Here is a 19964-nt window from a genome sequence, read left to right on the forward strand (position 1 = left end):
AGAGATGACCTGTTACCAAAACAATAACTTACTGCAGTGTAGAACTAAAAACTCTACGAACGGAAGCCAGCAGTAACTCTGGTGAAACTTGAGCAAGCCTGTCCAACAGCAACTTCAGTTGTTTCCTATATTCTACAAACATGGCTTCATCTTCACCCTATGATGGATTTTAAAATTCTCATTTTAAAAACATAAAAGACTATAAAACTCATGTAAATGGTGAACTGTCATTAGTTTTCTGCACTTAAAAATTTAATACTTTCATTTATTTCACCAATATTCATTTATACAGGAAAACTTACTAGGCTTAGTAGACCTTCCCCCCCCTGCTCACAAATAAGTATTTCTGAACATAGTCCTAGATCTTGAAAGCCAGAACCAGAAATAGTACAGGAAGGAAATTAAGGATAAGAATCTAGAGTCAGAAGAGGTTCACATTGGGTTTTGTGAGAACTTCAGCACCTTATTTATATTCCTTGTATCTTTCTGTTCACTGTAAAAACTATAATATTGTATGATAGAAGCTATTACATGTAATGAGCCTGGCACTTTAAGTACACAGTGTGTTGGTTAGCATCACCATTATCCTTTTATAGTCCAAAGTTTCTGAATGCCCAAAGAAAGGAATAGGTCACCAGCACACTACTAAACAGTATTATGTCATGACTGAATTACTAGGAAGCACCTGATGACCTTGTGTTTGATGGGAAGCTGATTCTCTAGCAATCCTAGACAAGACTTCTAACCAGAACAAGTCCAGGCCGTTAAATACCTCATTCCCACTCTCCCATACACATTTATGATCTGAGTTCCACCAACTGGGCCTCAATTTATCACTCTCGTTAAATATAAAGTAAGATAAGATCACCAAAAATACTGTCAATATTATATAAAGATCAATGCTATGAAATGTTTTTTTAAAAAGTACCAAATGTGTGAAGTATTATGAGGCTTCCATTAATTCTACGTACAGTTGAGGTTAATATAACCAGGATAATTTTAAAAATATATCTTGTTTTAAAGAACTCTAAAATAATCAAAACTTGAAATATTAATGTGATATAAGTAAACAATGAAATTAAAACTGATTTCTCCTCAATGAAAAATTCTCACCTCATTTTCAAAGTTATATTCCTCATCATAAGTCAATTTTTTCATAACGGCCAACATGATTGCCTATAATTAGGAATAAAATACCTTTTGTCAGTCTCCTTTAATTTCATAAAATCAGAAGTTAAGCTATATTTAAAGGCAGATTGTAGACACAGATACTATTACCAGTTTAAAAGAAGCAAAAAGAAGTCAATTACCTCTATATTAGCTTTCTGCTGATCCGAGAGCACTGAAAGCTGTTAAAAAGTAAGCAATAATTTGTTAGGTTTCCTAAAGTTATACTTACTCATCAGAATATTTTTCTAATAGATTAACATTTTTAAAAACATGCACACTTTTCTGGAGGGTAGTCTGGCAGCTCCTTTCTATACAGGGTGGGGGCAAAAGTACATTTACAGTTGTTCGTATGGAAAATAATACAATAATTAATAAATAATAACACAAGAATAAATTCTGTGTTCTGCATACTCACAACTGTAAACCTACTTTTGTCCCATCCTGTATTTAAAATGTACCTAAGATCTAGCAATTCCATTTCTGGTAAATAACTTGAAATGCAGGCAAAGACATATAAATGAATTTGATTTTTAAAGATACTTATAATTCTTTCAGCAAAGAAGCAGGTTATTGGACAGTAAGTATAATCTTGCCTTGTTTTGAACAAGGCAAAAAAAGGCCTAAGAATCCACTATGGGATACACAGTGGAATTACCAATAGTGATCTGAATTTTCTTCATACCTTTCCCCATTGCTGGAAATGTCTTAAAGTATGCATAGAGGCGTTATAACAAACAGAAACTAAACTCAGTGTGGAAAAAAAATTATTTTACGCTTGACTTGATTAAACTAATCAATATAAATAAAATAGGAATGGTTCTCTCACCTAATGTTGTAATGGGAAGTTACTTATTCTTAAAAAGGCTACATGCTATAATATAGAGACTAATACCCTCTACATTTTAAGTTCTTATTGAAAGTAATTCTCTGGGGGGAAATTTTAATTGTATAAAAATTATTTATATGTAATTAATAAAATAAAATATGTTTAACAACAAATCTACTGTATTTAGAAATAAACACAATTCAAAAATAAAAATAACCTAAACCTATCATTAATTCTGAAGCTTATTATTAGTCTTTTGAATTATAGAACCTGGAAATTTGTTTTCTGGCTAAAAAGTTTAAAAAAGAAAAGAAAAAGGAAATACATTAATATATAACAGCAAATGTCATTAGGTGTTAGAATTAGGGCTATTTTCATTTTTCCTGTTATTTTCCAATTCTTTGTGACCCTTCTATATTATCCACTGGACAAAAAGTTAAAATAAAGACTCACTTGTTTCAAAATATGAAGATAATCATAACAAAATCCAATAATGTTAGACGAGATATCATCATCCTCATGAATTAGTAGCTGCAACATCAGCGCCACTTTTGTTTCAATAGCTTGTAGTGCCTCTTGAGCATTCTTGATATCCCCATTCTTAATTAATTTAGTCCAGCTAACAATCAATGACTGTCCCATTCCATTTACCAGTTTAGAAAATCTGGCAAGGAAGTCAACATCTTCTTCCTGAAAGGAATCAAGGCAGTCCTCAATTTAAAATCACACACCTAAGAGTAAAGAGGAAAAACCCTAAACTTTAGAATGAATCAAATGCCAATTAAAGGATTCAATTTTAAACTAACATTTAACAATTCTAACATTTTGACTGGGAAATTTTTAGATTTGAATTCTTCTACCATTATTATACACTAGTACTCTTTAAAGCAACTTAAAAAAATACCCACAGCCTGGACTGTGTGCTCAGTGACTGAGCCTTGACCTGTGAACTGAGAGGTAACGGTTTGATTCCTGGTCAGGGCACATGCCCAGCTTGTGGGCTCGAGCCCCGATCATGCAGGAGGCAGCCAATCAATGATTCTCTCTCATCATTGATGTTTCTATCTCTCTCCCCCTTTCCCTTCCTCTCTAAAATCAATAAAAATATATTTAAAAAATAAAAATAAAAAATACCTACAACCTGGGCATGTGCCCTGACCAGGAATCAAACTGGCAACCTTTTAGCGCATGGGACGACACTCAACCAACTGAGCCACACTGGCCAGGGCTAAAGCAACTGTTTTTAACGATTACAGTACTATAAACACTGCTGACTTTATAAAAGCTTAAAAATAGGGACATATGGTTTTAGAACCTTCTCTTTAAACTACTGAATTCAGTAAATATGCTTTAATAAAATCAAAGTATGTGTAACAACTTACAACAGTGCTTTCTGATGCTATTTAATTTGAGCCTTAACTATTGCTGCAAAGAGATACTGCTATTATAATTACCTACCTAAGGTCATATCAGTTAGAGCCAGAACTCAAACTTAGATTTTTTCCATTAATTATCCTTATAATGTTCTGCTATAGAAATATATTTTTAACTTCATTATTTTAGGTCTTTTACCAGGGACTAAATAAAACAATTATTAGCAGTATAAGAAAACAATATTGTTTGTCAGCAAGGAAAACACTAGAGTTATGCTAATAACATATCAGCAGTACAAAGATTTCTCTGTAATTCTTTATCACTGTCATAGGTAAAATTAAAACTTTCCAATTGTGTATCTAAATTACTACTTTACCACACCCAAAGCTGTTGGAATTAAATTCTAACAACTCAAATAAGTAACCATTCAAAAGTATGATGAAAATGTAACAATTATAGCCAAGTCTAATTTTGGTCAAAATGCACTGTCATGTAAATAGTATAGTCTCTTGCTACAAGTATGGTTTGTGGACCAGTAGTATCAGCATCACCCAGGACTTTGTTAGAAATGAACATTCAAAGGTACCATCCCAGATTTTCAAGTTTAAGAATTGGTATAATCCATTGCCTAAAACAAATGCTACAGAAATATTATGGCTTTCGAGATGCAGTGTTTCATTATTATAATTTCAAGGGGAGTTTCCAACAACAAAAAAAGAAAGAAAGCCGTAGCCAGTTTGGCTCAGTGGATAGAGCGCTGGCCTTCGGACTGAAAGGTCCCAGGTTCGATTCCTGTCAAGGGCATGTACCTGGGTTGCGGGCACATCCCAAGTGGGAGGTGTGCAGGAGGCGGCTGATCGATGTTTCTCTCTCATAGATGTTTCTAACTCTCTATCTCTCTCCCTTCCTCTCTGTAATAAATCAATAAAATATATATTAAAAAAAAAGAAAGAAAGCATATTTAAATTACTATCTATCCTAGTTTGTTCTAACAATTTAAAAAACTTTATATATAAATTTACTGACCTGGTCAATGATGAAAAACCCAGCAGACTGTAATACTTGACACAAAGATTCTACTAGTTTCATTTTATCAACCGGATCCATTCCTTTATTTATAATTTCAAATAAACAGTCACATGCTTCTTCCCGTAGAACTTCTATTGACATATGACCTAGCAGCATATTTATAAACCTGGCAATGGAATAAAATTGTTATGTTTTCAAATTGATGTATTTTGCAGGCTAATATATTAAAAATAGACTTATACTTACCTATCATTGGCTATAAGGGATAAGTCTATCCAAGATACATAAGCCCCAACTACTTCAAGGCACTGACATGTCACTTCCGAATTAGTATACTGATAATTTTGCAGGATTTGGTACCATGATTCCACCAAGTTTGGAATGCACTGTTCCCTCATGGTATCCTTTATTAGAGTATTTCTACGAGCCTCCTAAAAACCAAACAAAACACCTTATATGCGATCAAAGCAGAGTACCTCACAAAATAATGTTTGACATCTGAATAGTTGCCCACAGTAATTACCTCACCACTAAACTTCCAGACTTTCAACACATTTCCTATTTATCAGCTCTAAAATCATACCCGGTGATTCTTTCTATTTCCTCTTTCCATTCTCTTCCTCAGTGCTAGACTTGATCTCTTATTAAACATAAACTATAAATAAGCATTATTTAGAAATCTTAAGTAATTGAGTATTGCTCAATATAATACAAACATGATGTTTAAGTTAAATGGCAATAAATTAAACGCATGAAAATAACCTTTATAAATGTTTGACATACAATGAATTTAAAGTTATTATAAACACTTGAATTAAACTATTTCTGTTGTGTTCTTTAATAAGGAGACAAAGCCCTGGACGGTAGCTCAGTTGGTTAGAGTCTCGTCCCAATACCCCAAGGTTGTGGGTTTGATCCCCAGTGAGGACACAGACAAGAATGAACCAATGAATGCACAAGTAAGTGGAACAAATCAATGTGGTTTTTTTCTCTCTTTCTCCCTCCCCCCTTTCTCCTCCCTCTAAAATCAATCAATTAGAAAAAATTACATCAGGCCATGAACTATATAAGGCAATGGGCTATGTGACTGAGAATAAAGAAGAACCCAGCACCGATTCATAAGCAATGCTTCTTCCTCAGCCAGCGAATACACAGCAGCAGTCAATATAGATCACATCCCTACAAATTCACAGGAGAAAAAAAATGTGTGTATTTCACAGGAATAAGTGCTCACCTAGTAAAAAAAGAAAAATCTAACTACTCTAATTTCAACCTACATGGGGGAGAGAAGACAAATTTAAGTTCCTTTGTAAAACAAAATTCAAAATGTTGAATAAATCTATAATTATTCTTAAGAAAGTTTGTCTCAAAAATAAGACTTATGCTCCTTTTATTATGTGCCCATTATCTCCTATAAAATATATATTAAAAACTAAAAATTAGGCCCTAACTGGGTAGCTCAGTTGGTTAAAGCCTGTCCCAATATGCCAAGGTTGTGGGTTCAATCACTGGTCAGGACACATATAAGAAGCAACCAATGAATGCATAAATAAGTGGAATAATAAATTGATGTTGCTCTCTCTCTCTCTCTCTCAAATCAATAAATAAAATTAAAGAAACAAAACAAAAAAAACTAAAAATTAAAGGGAAGTTACTTGCCTCTGATGTATGCACTACATCACGATCCACCAACTCAGAATCAATAGCCATGAGGATTCGGAGGTACAGATCTACTCCCCTTGGATTTAGGTCCACTACTGAGAGAATGTCAAAAAAAAACTTGGGCCATTTAGTGAGATATTCTGTAACAAAAAGCAAGGCGAAGACTTGGGCCGCTTTATTTCGTATAAAGGTCTTCTCTGCTTGAGGATTCAGCATCTGACAATCAGAGAACAGTCCGTGAAATTAAATGTAAATTAAAAAGTTTCAAACACTTGGTTTTCCTATTTATCATTAACAGGCAAAAAACATATCAAACTTCAACATGGTCTAGATTAGCTATGCAACCAATATGCTTAAAAATGACCAAAGTATTTAAGCAACTGAGCAGATGGGGAATAATCAAATGAACAAACATGTTGATGGTTATTTCTTATTCTCACACTTTATTTTTTTCCATTCTCACACTTTTAGAGAAAAGTTTCAGGCGTAGAGTTTTACCAGTTCCTATTAATTTTCTGAAGGAAAAAATTCAATTGTTTTTCTTCTAGCTGCTTGTTCTTTATAGGAAAATAAAATTTCTAACTATACAACTGCTTTATATGTACATTAACCAAAATTAACAAATAAGAACATATTATGAATTAAGAACTTGATTGGCCATTTTGAAATGGGGTCTTTGTGAAGAGGTTGTCCAGGAGGATTCATTTTTATGTTTTTTAAAAGATTTTTAACATTAAAAAGAAAGCTTCAATTACAGTTGACATTCAATTTCATTTAATTTCAGGTGCACGGCATAGTGGTTAGACACTTATGTAATTTACAAAGTGATCCCCCCTGATTAGTCTAGTACCCAACTGGCACCATACATAGTTATTACAATATTATTGACAATATTCCCTATGCTGTACTTTACTTCCCCATACGAGGGGGTCACCTTTAAGAGTGAACAGAAAGCCGCTTTTGTCAAGTAGTAAAAAAAAAAATTACATTTTAAAACCAAGTCTCCACAACGTGTCATGGAAAGCTTCAGTTATTGATGGATAGTTTCAGTTATTGATACAATTTAAAATTACTGCTAAGCTTTCGTCTACCCATGATCTTCAAAACCAGTACTTTCTAAGAAAGCTACAGGATGAAATAGAGGGTAAATGATCCACATTGACATAAAGTTGCAAACGCTTGCAAAAATAAAAATTTAAATATCTGGCAATTTGAGGTACTAAATGAAATTACAATTTTACCTGAGCTTGAAGCCAAGATATGAGCGTCTCCCTAATTAGTTGCTGTTGAACAGTAGTTAGTTCTGAATATCTGTTCAAAATAGAGAAGAAAAAATAATAATGGCTATATTTGGTGTCTGCGGTTTTAAAAAATAAGAACCTCATATATTTGAAAAGGAAAATTTGTATAACACTCAATTATCTGAAGTTCTCTAAAATAAACTGATAATGCCTCTCTCTCATCACTTGCTTTAAGGAAAAATGATAAGTGTCACAGTGGCAGGTGGAGTATCAATATTGGTATTAGTTTAATTTGTGGTTAGGTTCACATAGAAAAAATGGCAGCTACACAATTTTTTCAAATGGAAGTAAGTCCATCTTCTGAGATCTGTGGTTTACAGAATAAATCAATAGACAGACGAAGGGTCCTCTGAGCTATGATTCATTGTTTTCACCTAATTAAAGCAGGGGTTCTGAATACAAGTGCCCATGCTGCCGCTCAACTCTTACAGAGAGCTGTCATGTAGAAAACAGGCGCGGTATTGCTACATCTTCTGATATTTTCAGAGAAACTGGAAATCTATTTTGTTTTCCCTGTAAAATGTTGGATATTTACATGTAACCAACAAATTCAGCATTGTTAAAACACTTGGGACAAATCAAAATACAGCTATAAACTGGATGTCACATACACTGTTAAATTACAACCTGTATTATGGTTTCCTAAAAAGGGAAAAACTAATTTTAAAAAATGGCCTCTTCCCACAAACTTCAGTGTCAAGCAGTGAGAAAAAGACTTACTTGTATTTAACTTGATGTTCTAAAACTTGAAAGCAGAAAAACTTGATGTGATCATCACTAGGAAAAAGAAAATAAGCAGAATATGAATTGGGGAAAACAAATCAAAGTAGTTAAAAAGTTTCTCAAAATAGACCTTTGGCTTGTTTTCTACTTATTCATCTCATTTATTACATTCTTATCTATTTGTTTAAAAAGCTAAGAGAACTTCAAATATTATACAATACTCGGTATTTCCACCAAATCTGGCAAACAGAACAACCTAACAAATTAAGATACACCTTAAGTATAGTACTTTGCAAATAAAAGACACCCCCCCTAAATTCTAGATGTTAGGATTCCTGGAACAACTGCTAAAGGCTAGGTGTTAAAATGACAAATAGAGACTGAGTTAAATCAGAGTTGTTTATCAAAGTCATACTTAAAATTCAACCCTAGACAGTTCTATTGCAGCCAAATCCAAAACACCTGGTATCACCTGACTGGCAGGCTAGCCTCAAACATCATGCAGAAAACCAAGGTACAAATATACTGCCCTTACAAAAGGAGAACAAAAATAAGTATACACCAATTATTGACTTTCACTTGTCTCTCTAGGGGTGGGCCACAGAGTTGCAGTGAGCTAGCTACAAACTCTGACAAAGTCCCTTTAGTGAAGAACAATCTATTCATCCAAGATAGTTAGTTTGAGCCAGGATTAGTCATAGAACATTTTTCATATATAAAGCTAACTGGTCACTACAAGAATGGAGATGTTCATTTAGACAACATGAATTAACCAAATAAATGAAACAATCTTTTTTTTTTTAATCCTTACCCGAGAATATGTTTTCATTGCCTTTGAGAGAGATGAAGGAGGAAGGGAGGGAGGGAGAGAAACATCAATGTGAGAAACATTAATTGGTTGCTTCCCGTAATTGCCCCGACCAGGGATCAAACCTGCATCCTTTTGTCTATGGGGCGATGCTCCAACCAATTTAGTCACCTGGGCAGGGCTGAAACAATCCTTTAAGAGTTTTTTAAAGTTAGGTTTATTTAGCACCTCTTCTAAGACCTTAGGATTTTTATCCTTATCATGGATGACACTGAAGCCTTAAACTAAGTATACAAGACTTAAAGTTTCCACTCTAAAAGTAAACTATAAGAAGCTTTTAATTAAGAGCTGGTTCTTATTTACTCTAAGACATATGTATGTTCTCAAAACCAACTTTTTCAATAAACTGGAACACTTGGTTTTATCTGTAAAAATGTAGTAACTAATACCCACAGCATGCGGAGACCTCCGCGAGGAGTCATCACTAGCCTCCAGGAACTTCTACTCACAGAAGCAAGTTGTTTGCTTGTAGCTGGTCGGTTGTGTTTCTCCAAGTCTCACTATGCCAGCTGCACCTCGTTTGTAATATAAACTAATAAATGAGCATGATGAGAGTTTTTATTTTTGTAAAAATCAAGTTGAAGCTTTCGAAAGACTTCATAGGAAATCACATTGCAGGGGGAAATCCTTGTATATAAGTAATGTGGGTTAGATAACCATAAGACTTGGAGAGAGGGGGACAAATAACTAAAAAGTTTAGGAACCTGCATTCATTATTCCTCAATGTAGAGGATGGATTATGGGTCTGATCAACATAAGAGTGATAAAGTGAATGCTAGTAGCATATACACCTCAGTCCAACATCAAGATTGGTAAGTGAGTGCTCGATTCAGCAGCACTTATACTAAAATTGGAACAATATAGCCCGGCTGGTGTGGCTCAGCGGTTGCGTAATGACCCAAGAACCAAGAGGTTGCTGGTTTGATTCCCAGTGAGGGCATATGCCCAGGATGCGGGTTTGATGCCCAGTGGGGGCCGTATAGGAGGCAGCCAATTGATAACTTCCTCTTATTAATGTTTCTATCTCTCTATCTCTCTCCCTTCCTCTCCCTAAACATCAATAAAAATATATTTAAAAAAATAAAAATAGCCCTAACCGGTTTGGCTCAGTGGATAGAGCGTCAGCCTGTGGACTCAAGGGTCCCAGGTTCGATTACAGCCAAGGGCATGTACCTTAGTTGCAGGCACATCCCCGGCGGGGAGTGTGCAAGAGGCAGCTAATCGATATTTCGCTCTCATCGATGTTTCTAACTCTCTATCCCTCTCCCTTCCTCTCTGTAAAAAATCAATAAAATATATTAAAAAATAAATAAATAAAAATAAAATTGTAACAATAGAGAGGTTAGCATGGTCCCTGCATAATGATGACATGCAAATTCGTGAAGAGTTCCATATTTTAAATAAAGATTGGTAATTGAATGCTAATATACTTTAAATTAAAATAAAAAATTAATATTATAATTTGATTACCTCCTTTACCAACTCTTTAGAAAACCAACCATCACTCACATCATAAGAAAATAAGGAAGTTTTGCCCTAGCCGGTTTGGCTCAGTGGATAGAGCATCGGTCTACAAACTGAAGGGTCCCAGGTTTGATTCTGGCCAAGGGCACATGCCCAGGTTGCAGACTTGATCCCCAGTAGGAGGTGTGCAGGAGGCAGCTGATTGATGATTCTCTCTGATCATTGATATTCCTGTATCTCTCTCCCTCTCCCTTCCTCTCTAAAATCTATAAAAATATATTTGAAGAAAAAGAAAATAAGGAAGTTTTAATGTACTACATTCTAGTCGGGATATGCTGTCAGGTGCACAGCATGAGGCAAAGGATAGTTCTACTGAAAAGTCAATCCTGGAAGAGCCAAATTATTAGTTTACTATTTTTCTCATTTCTACACTAAATGATTTCCCAAAACACAGGTCATAAGATGTTCTTATAAAAACATTTTCCAAACACAGGTAAATTTAAGTCCTGTCAAGTTCTCAGAAATTTAAATTCTAAGAGTCATGCAAATTTTTGTTTTAATTACCTGTATGTCCTCTGTGCTAGAGCTTCTGCACACACCTGCCAGGCATCTGGGGAGATCTTTAACTGCTCAAAATAGGCCAGGGCCTGTAAGATAGAAAAGCAAAAATGCATTTGTAATGTCAATCTCAATGCCCTCAACACTAAACAAATATTCTGTGAATCACAAACCAGTAATAAATCAGTGAATCTAAAGAAAAGTAGCTGAAACTTTGCATTGGGGCTTCTGATATGTGCCACTTAATGATTTTAGAGAAAAGATTAACTAGAAAACAAACCCATTAGTTAGAAAGTTGAACCTGTTTCCTCACAGCAAAGGAAACACAAAAATGTCCTTCAAACCTCACTGGATTATTAGGAGGCTCAAGAGAGAAAACATACAAGTACTCATCAAAAGCAAGTAAAAATGATATATAAAGGGTGTTTTCCTATTTCATAGCAAATATGCTATTAAAGAGGTGATTATAAAAGATAGAACATAATGTATGCCATTTGGTTTAATTAAACAGAGACTATTTCAATTCAACTATATCATGTAAGTTCCCTAAAATGTGAGATTAAAATCAGAGTACAACTGCATGATATGAATTTTGAGAAAGTACTCAAATAATTGAAAAGGTCAAAGCTTTAGGAAATAGCTAAGTCATTTCTCATCCCTCTATTCATGCATTCAGAGCCTTGTGTACCCTAGAATGAATATAGCACAAAGTCCATCTGGTCACTATCACACTGTTGGGAAAATGGGGAGCGTCTTCTGCCACTCTTCCATGCTGTAAATGGCATCAATGACAGATTCAGGTTTCACATATGACAATGAACAAAGAGTAATCTCAACAACTTATGAAAAGTATCTCAAACAGCCAAAAATTTACACATATACTAGAAACACTGCTAGATATTTTTAAAGAATAGTTTATTATTAGAAAGAGAGGGAGAGGGAGAGAGAGAAATATGGACATGAGAGTGCAACATAGATCTGCTGCCTCCTGCATGACCCCCGGGTGATAAAGCCCACAAACCAGTCATGTGCCCTGACTGGGAATATAGCTGGCAACCTTTTGGTGCATAGGATGATGCCAAACTAACTGGGCCACATTGTCCAGGGCCAGTGCTAGATGATTGTAAAGTAATTACATACTGATACAATCCTTGAAATAAATTAGAAGGAACATTAAGCTTTAGCGAAACCTAATTTTGATTAGGCAATATTTTTATTTATTTTTGTTCAATTTATGGGGGTGACACCAGTTAATAAAACTGTATCAGTTTCAAGTATATAATTATATAATACATCATCTTGACTAGTCAATATTTTTAAAAAAGTTTGTGTTAAAAATAATTTTTATCAGTCTTTAATAGCAATTTAAAAATTGAAACAGAATAAAAATATCAGAGTGCAACCACACTTAGCAATAACTACTATTTTGTGTAACTTGTTTTAGTTATAAATGTTTATATGTATTTAGTTACATACATTTATGCATATACATATATACTGGGTCAAGATGTAAAATTATTTTTTCCTTTGAATTAGAGGGTGTGTTTTTTTAAAAAGCAAAGAAAACACCCCCGCTTTTTTAGGTGATGGTTTCCTGTGTTATGTAACTGCATGAATGAGGGAATGAGTTTTCCTTCGTGCTCTCAGTGGCTGCTCCCTCTGACAGAGAACCAAAGTAAATGAAGGTGAGTAGATGAACATCACCAAGTACTTTCTAAAGTATAAATGACATCTTTAAGAACTAAGAATATAGGAATCCAAGCAGCTGCAAAAGACTCTAGCTCAGTTGTCATCTAACAATATTTCATAAAGTCTAGGGTTTCCTTTACAAATATCTCAAAGGCCAGGGCAGGTGATAAGGTGGAAGTTAATCATGTAAGTTGCATTACCACTTACCAAAAAAAGAAGGGTGGGGAATTTAGCTGCTAGAATTGTTACTAACATACCACTTTGCTGAAATAACAGCAAGTTTTAAGCTAAAGGAAGATATTCTATTCACACATTAAAAAATGAGTTAATAACTAGAAAGTTCTCAGTTTTTAACTAGTCTTGGCCCTCTAAATCCATGTTAATAGCATGAAAAATATTTTTTTCTGGCAATAACGAACTAGTCAAAGCTTTTATCATGTTGTTCTTCCATCTCATACCTTCTTTCTGAGGTCCTATTGTCTCTAAGTGCCAACAGAGATAATTCAGCTTTTATTGCCCATGGAAAAACAGAAGAACTAGAACTGAGGATGTGGGTTGGCAGTCATTTCTCTTACCACCAAGCTGAATTAGGTCCCCACTACTAAACTCTAGCATCAGGACTATGAGAACTCATTTTTCTCTAAGACTTGTCCTTTTCCATCCTGATATCAAATGAAGCCTGGACCACATATGCCTGTGATTGACAGAACCCATTTTTATTGATGAAAAGCATTAACTTCTGTATATTAAAAACACTAACAATTTCTTGGTTTTACTTTTATGAAAAGAAAATCATGGCATTTTTAAAAAAATGTTTTTTAAAAAACATCAGAGAGAGGAAGGGAGAAGGATAGAGAGATAGAAGTATCAACAATGAATCACTGACTTGTTGCCTCCTGCATACCTCCCACTGGGATGGAGCCCACAACCCAGGTATGTGCCCTGACAGGGAATCAAACCATGACCTTTTGGATCATGGGTGGATGCTCAACCACTGAGCCATACCAACTGGGTAATCATGGCACTTAAAAAAAAATCTGTCAGATGGTGGAATTTAATAAAAAACACACAAAAAATATTCAAAAAGGAACCTAAACAAATAACACAGAAAGCTAATAACTAAACACTTAAGGTTTTTATTACAATAACCATGCAATACCAAGCCAGAATTAGGTAAAGATCCAGGATGCTTCAACTATGTGACTAAGGGTTTAAAGATGGGCAGACAAGACATAGACTTTTAATGTCTTTTGATGTCCTAACCAGTTGGATATCTTGTAATTAGCCAGCTATTTAAATCCCAATTCCTGCTAGGGGACTGTCTAGCGCGGGGGGATAAAATAGACACATATGTAATACCCTTTGTAATACTTTAAGCAATAAATAAATAAATCCCAATTCCTGCTAGGGGACTGTCTAGCGCAGGGGGATAAAATAGACACATATGTAATACCCTTTGTAATACTTTAAGCAATAAATAAATAAATAAATAAATAAATCCCAATTCCTGTTATTTCCCTCTAGCTGTAGGGCTAACATAACAGCAGGGGCATGCATAGGCGCTACGTTACAAAGTACTGGAAATTTTTTTACTACTTAAGAAAATTTCTGCTTAGCCCTGGCCAGTGTGACTTAGTTGGTTGAGCATTGTTTCCTGTACAGAGAGGTTTGTTTGATTGCTGGTCAGGGCACATGATCTGGTTGCAGGCTCAATCCCCACTAGGGGTGTGTGCAGGAGGCAGCCCATTGATGTTTCTTTCATTGATGTCTCTCTCTCTTCTTCTCCCTTCCTCTCTCTCTAATTTCAATAAAAATTCGTATTTTAAAAAATTTCTGCTTAAAAGCCCAAGTAAAAGTGCTAACACTTAATGAGATTGTTAACCTCATTTAAAATTATAAAAGATATCCTTTCCTATGAGAAGTAGAATGAAGAAAGAAAATGCCTCTCCTTCCACTTATCCTAGACTCAAACTGCCCACATCTTTAAATATTTAATTATAGGCTTGTTCTTTAGATGTTTCTTTTATCATCCAACTATAGTCATAATTATAGGTGTAGACTACATTATGTTTAATTGTTAATGTTAACCCAAATATCCGAGCATTATTTCATATTGGATTCCTGACATGTGATCACTTTAAGCTAGGACATGGCATATCATAACTGCTCATTTACCTGTCTGCCTGGACTAAACAAGGATGTTAAATATCACTAATGCAAGGGTTAAACCACTTGTGTAGACCAAGCCATGCACTGGGAAAATAAAATATGCATGTCTGCTACTACAGAAAGTCCCTTAACCAATCCTTTGTATTACAATTTTAAAATAATTATCAATGATTAGCAATGTGACATAAAATCCTACCTTGAATCCCATGAGATTTTAACACTTGTTGAGCCAACTTAATAGAAAATAAATCACACCCCTTAGTGTTTCTATATTCAGAATATATTCAGGTACCTCAAATTATATTATCTCTATTCATTTCTACACAAATTAAACCTTTATCATCAGATGTACTTTGTATTCAAGTCCTCTAATGCAAAACTGTGGTAACATGGTTTAAAAAATTAAGCCAACTTAACTTACCCTTTGTCTGAAGTCTGAATCAGCATTTGGATTTAGCCCTAAAAGAGCCTGTTCATCCATCCCTGCTGCTATACTTGGAGTTTTCTGATTACAACAGACGTGCCCTCTAATCCCACAGAAGAATCCACAAACATCTGGACACACACAAAAGTAGAAAGAAAATAATACTTGATTAAAATAGATGCGTATCCAGAATACTATAATAAGTAACATTATGCAAAGACACAAGGATTTTTTAAAAGCTTCTTTTGAAATTATTCAAATTACAACTAAAAGAGCCTAGAGTCTCAGAAAAATGAGCCTGCTAAATATTCCACAAATGTATAACTTCTAAAAATCCAAAGTATGCCATTAAGGTTCTCAAATTTTCTTCTCTTTCAAGATCATCAGTCAAGTATAGAAAATAATTCTTTTCTACTTGAAATAGAAGCATCTAATTTACGATATGCTATGTACTATCTTCAGTACATACTTAAAAATGCAATTGTACAATTGTATGAAAAAATGACAAATCCAAATCCAGATTATGCTAATTTTAATAATTTGCCTACTTCCATTTATCAATATCACAAGCTTAAAAAAAATTAGAGTCCTAGCTGGTTTGGCTCAGTGGATAGAGCATTGGCCTGCAAACTGAAGGGTCCCAGGTTCCAGTCAAGGGCACATGCCTGGGTTTCGGCTTGATCCCCCATGGGGGCTGTGCAGGAGGCAACAGATCAATGACTCTTTCTCATCATTGATGTTTCTACCTCTCTTTTCCTCTCCCTCCCTTTCTGAAAACAATAAAAATAAAACAAAATAAAAAATTAGAATGCCTGGCTAACTAGTGACCTCAGAGTTCAATACCTTTATTGGAGTGTCTACAAGTACTTCAAGAGAAGTCAAATGTAAAGAGAAGGGATAAGAGCGAAAACCTGGCAATTTAGCTTTTGAACAATGGCCGAGCTGCCTTTTACAGATCACTGCTCTTCCCAGTCAATTTTAGAAATGTATTTCAAAAAGTGTTTTTTAATAGCTATAAAAATTGACAAATAACTTAATACTATCCTTAAGAGTATTTTTAAGTCACCAGAAAGTAATGACTTTTTCACAAAATAGTGTCTTAACATTCTCAAATAAGAAAATGATAAACCCCAAAAGACAACTTGGTTTTTGATAGAATGCATATTTGAAGAAACAAGAAACCAACTCTAAATAATGTGAAAATCACATTTATTCTCTTAAGACCTATCAGATAGGTGGACCAGGCCTTGCTACTCCCAATAAAAGGTTTTTTCTGTTTGGTTTGGTGTAATTATCATAAAAAACGAAGATCGGAGCCTAAAGAGGGCAAGAGAGTAAGGGGTGGGCAGTGGAAGCACAGCCTCTAAGGCAGTGGTTCTCAACCTGTGGGTTATGACCCCTTTGGGGGTCAAACGACCCTTTCACAGGGGTCGCCTAAGACCATCGGAAAACACATATATAATTACATATTGTTTCTGTGATTGATTAATCACAATGCTTTAATTATGTTCAATTTGTAACAATGAAAATACATCCTGCATATCAGATATTTACATTACGATTCCTAACAGTAGCAAAATTACAGTTATGAAGTAGCAACGAAAATAATTTTATGGTTGGGGGTCACCACCACATGAGGAACTGTATTAAAGGGCCGCGGCATTAGGAAGGTTGAGAACCACTGCTCTAAGGAATGGTGAGGCTGGGATCAGATCCAGGTTTGAGGACCCCTACTATTCTGTTTTCCCCTGGGCCTGCCTGAATCAAATGACAGAGATGTGCTGAGAGCCTTGAAGAAGCAAGCCGGGCCCCTCCCTTAAGGTTACTGTCCCACTTACAAACCACGGCAAGGCAGTGTAGCTTCCCACTGCCCTCAGGACCAAGATCCAAACACTTGTGAATGACTCCTCACCAATTGGCACCCTAACCCCGAAGGCCAGTGATGTTCTGCCTTTCATCTTTGCACACACTGCTCTTTTCTTGTTACTTGGTTAACCCCTACCTGTCCTTCAGAATTCAGCTTAGAAGTCACGTCTTTCAAGGCTTCTTTGATCCCTATTGTCTAACTCTCCCAAACTGGATTAACTGCCCCTCCTAAGTGCTGATAGTCACTGCTTGCTTACTAGCTTTCTCATTAGCCTTAAAGGGCAAGGACTGACTGTCTTTTGTATTTGAAAAATAAACTGGATTTGTATTCTAATCTTGTCATTTTCAAGCTGGGGCCAAGTGAACAGCTAGCAAACCTGAGAGAGACCTTTCTACAAAACAGGAAAAAGTGCATCTCCTCATAGAGTTGTAAAGACTTCAATGAGGGAAAGCATGCCTGGGCCTTCAATAGGTTATTTACAATTCAGAGCTAGGCACGTGGAGTATGGGAACTGCTTGGAAAATCCTAGATTTGCCATATCATACTAGTAAGCTGGCATTTTGAACAGATGGGAAAACACAAAGGCCGTGGTTCCCCCTCCATCCACCTTTCACCGCCACCCCTCGCGCCAAAAATGACAAGATTCGATAATTCCCCTGAAAAATGCATACACAGATTATCAAAGACAAACTGAGTTTCTAGAAAGCACAACTCCATAAATCCTAGAAAAGATTCCTGGGGGGGGCGGGGCCGGGTAGATTCCCTGAATTTGGCATAGCTTTAGGAAAAACTGCTCAAGCTAGATCAAGTCACTCTGAGTTTACCAAGGGAAGACGCAAGGGGTTCTAAGATAAAACATGGCAAGTAAAACTACCAAAGGAAACATAAACGTGCTACAGTTGTCAGTACAGAAAGAACACTTCATAGAGATGGCACTTGGATAATAACCAATGTGCAATGAAACATGGTAAACTACCGATTGTGTGCAAACACCCGAAAAGTTACCACCTGTGCGAAAAGGTGACAACTCCCCACCCCAAACGCCGTGCACGAACACACGCTCTAACATGGCACAGCCCTGCCCGTCGAAACGCTTGTTACAATCCGATAAGCACTTCGATTACGCATCTACCAAACGTTCTGGAGAAAGGTAAGCAACCTAGTGAACATACCAAGCCCCAACTTTTCCTGGGCAGCCATTAAATCAAGAATCAAACAACGGTAAAGAATGCCTCCACGCTCCTGAAGACTGCTCAGATACCAACACACCGCATCTCTCCAGCTCCTACACCACGCTGACCTGTCGCTCTAATAAAACGTAACTTCCACCCCCAGTAAAAACTAATTAGCACTTCAAAAAGTACTCCTTTTTTTTTCTTTTTTTCTTCTGGTTACAGGAAACGTCGCTCCTGCAGAATTGTGAGGAAGGGACGAGAAGAAATGGCGTGTCCCTGCTGGCAAATTATTATACTGAAATAACACTTTCCTCTTTTTTTTTTTTGTCCCGGGGTGGGGGGCAATCAGGTTTCAGTCCTCTGCAGGTGAGACACGCTGCAACTATTACAAACGGGCTGGGTCCCTTTGATTAAACTGGGGGCCCCTAGCGATTCCCACCCTCCTTGTCCCCATCCCTCCCCCCGGTCCCCCCCTAAGGAAGCCTCGTGGCAGTTCGGGTGATGAAACACCCGGCAACCCGCAGCCGCGCACTCGGGGCGCACTTCGCGGCGGCCACAGCCGGTACCACCCCCACCCCGCCCGCCAGCCTCCGGGCGCCCCGCGGCGGAGGGGCCCGGCCCGCACCCCGCCCCAGCCGGGGGTCCCCGGGCCGGTGCTCCCAGCCAACTTCCACGCAGCCTGGCGCGGACCGAGCGGGGTCCCAGCCCCTCCGCCCCCGAGCCCAAGTCACCTTCCCTATCACTCCATCCCGCTTCCCCGCCGGGACTGCCGAGGGCCGGTGAGCGAAACGGCGCGGTGCCGCACGCAGGGAGCGGAGGGAGCGGCCCGCGTCTTCGCCGTCGTTCTCCGCCACGGCCGCAGCGCTAACGCCGGAGCGGGGATGGCCGGGGCCGAGCGCCTCTCGCCGCTCCGCGCCCGCTGTTGCCTTCTCTAGCGTGGCGCCGGGCCGGCTCGCTAGCAAAATCAGGCGGGCGGGGCCGGTGGCCCAGGAAGGGAAAGAGTGCGAGGGCCTCGCTAACGCCGCCGCCCCCGCTGAGTCAGCGCGAAGCGCGTTCCCCGCGTTCGTGCCGCGCGGGCCAGAGACATCAGCCTCATGAAAGGCGGACCGCAGCCCGCGGGCCGGGGCCGGGAGCCTACAACTCCCAGCATGCAACGTGCTCGCGGCGCTTCCGGGCGGCGAGTGGCACACGCGCTCCTGGGCGCTGGCCTGGAAGCGTGGTCGCCTGGGCCTGTGGTGCACGCCGGCATGAGGCGTCCGGCCTGAAACCTTCCCGGGGTGCGGATTCCCGTTCCTTCTGCTCCAGTCCAAACCGCGAGTGGAGTTCGCTCAGCGCTTGATACAAGCGATTTCGTTAGATAGTTGGTAGGTGGATGATCAGAGTATCGAGATTCGGGTGACGTGGTGCAAACCACGTGTGAGTCAGTTGTGTAATTGCTCTTCTTGTCGCCCCACGTTATTCCGATGAGCAGTGAAAAATTTAAATTTCACTTTAAGCATAATATTTGTCATTCATGAAAAAGAGCATTCTTAGGAAGCCCTACTCGTAGGTTCCGTCTATGGTACTGTTACTTAGCTTATTCATTCACCGATTTATTAATAATGCAACGAGGCAGTGTAGGCTCAAGCTGCACAGATATGAATCCTAGCGCCCTCTTTACTAGGT

At 37.6% G+C, this 19964-nt stretch overlaps 1 protein-coding gene across 1 annotated transcript in view; it reads right to left on the reverse strand.

Moving 5' to 3' along the window:
- XPOT (exportin for tRNA) overlaps positions 1-19039 on the reverse strand; it is a 38044-nt gene extending 19005 nt beyond the window's left edge. Inside the window, exons 1-12 of the mRNA XM_081081235.1 lie at positions 19031-19039; positions 15255-15388; positions 10982-11064; positions 8083-8139; positions 7303-7372; positions 6059-6277; positions 4646-4830; positions 4397-4565; positions 2450-2686; positions 1311-1349; positions 1114-1176; positions 33-157 (exon numbers count right to left, since the gene is read on the reverse strand). Of these exons, the coding sequence (XP_080937361.1) occupies positions 33-157; positions 1114-1176; positions 1311-1349; positions 2450-2686; positions 4397-4565; positions 4646-4830; positions 6059-6277; positions 7303-7372; positions 8083-8139; positions 10982-11064; positions 15255-15314 (1307 nt within the window). The 5' untranslated portion in view covers positions 15315-15388; positions 19031-19039. The remainder of the gene's footprint in view (positions 1-32; positions 158-1113; positions 1177-1310; positions 1350-2449; positions 2687-4396; positions 4566-4645; positions 4831-6058; positions 6278-7302; positions 7373-8082; positions 8140-10981; positions 11065-15254; positions 15389-19030) is intronic.
- Positions 19040-19964: the final 925 nt, after the last annotated feature.

Source organism: Myotis nattereri (assembly GCF_964212035.1).
Source record: "Myotis nattereri genome assembly, chromosome: 2".
Taxonomy (NCBI): Eukaryota; Metazoa; Chordata; class Mammalia; order Chiroptera; family Vespertilionidae; genus Myotis; species Myotis nattereri.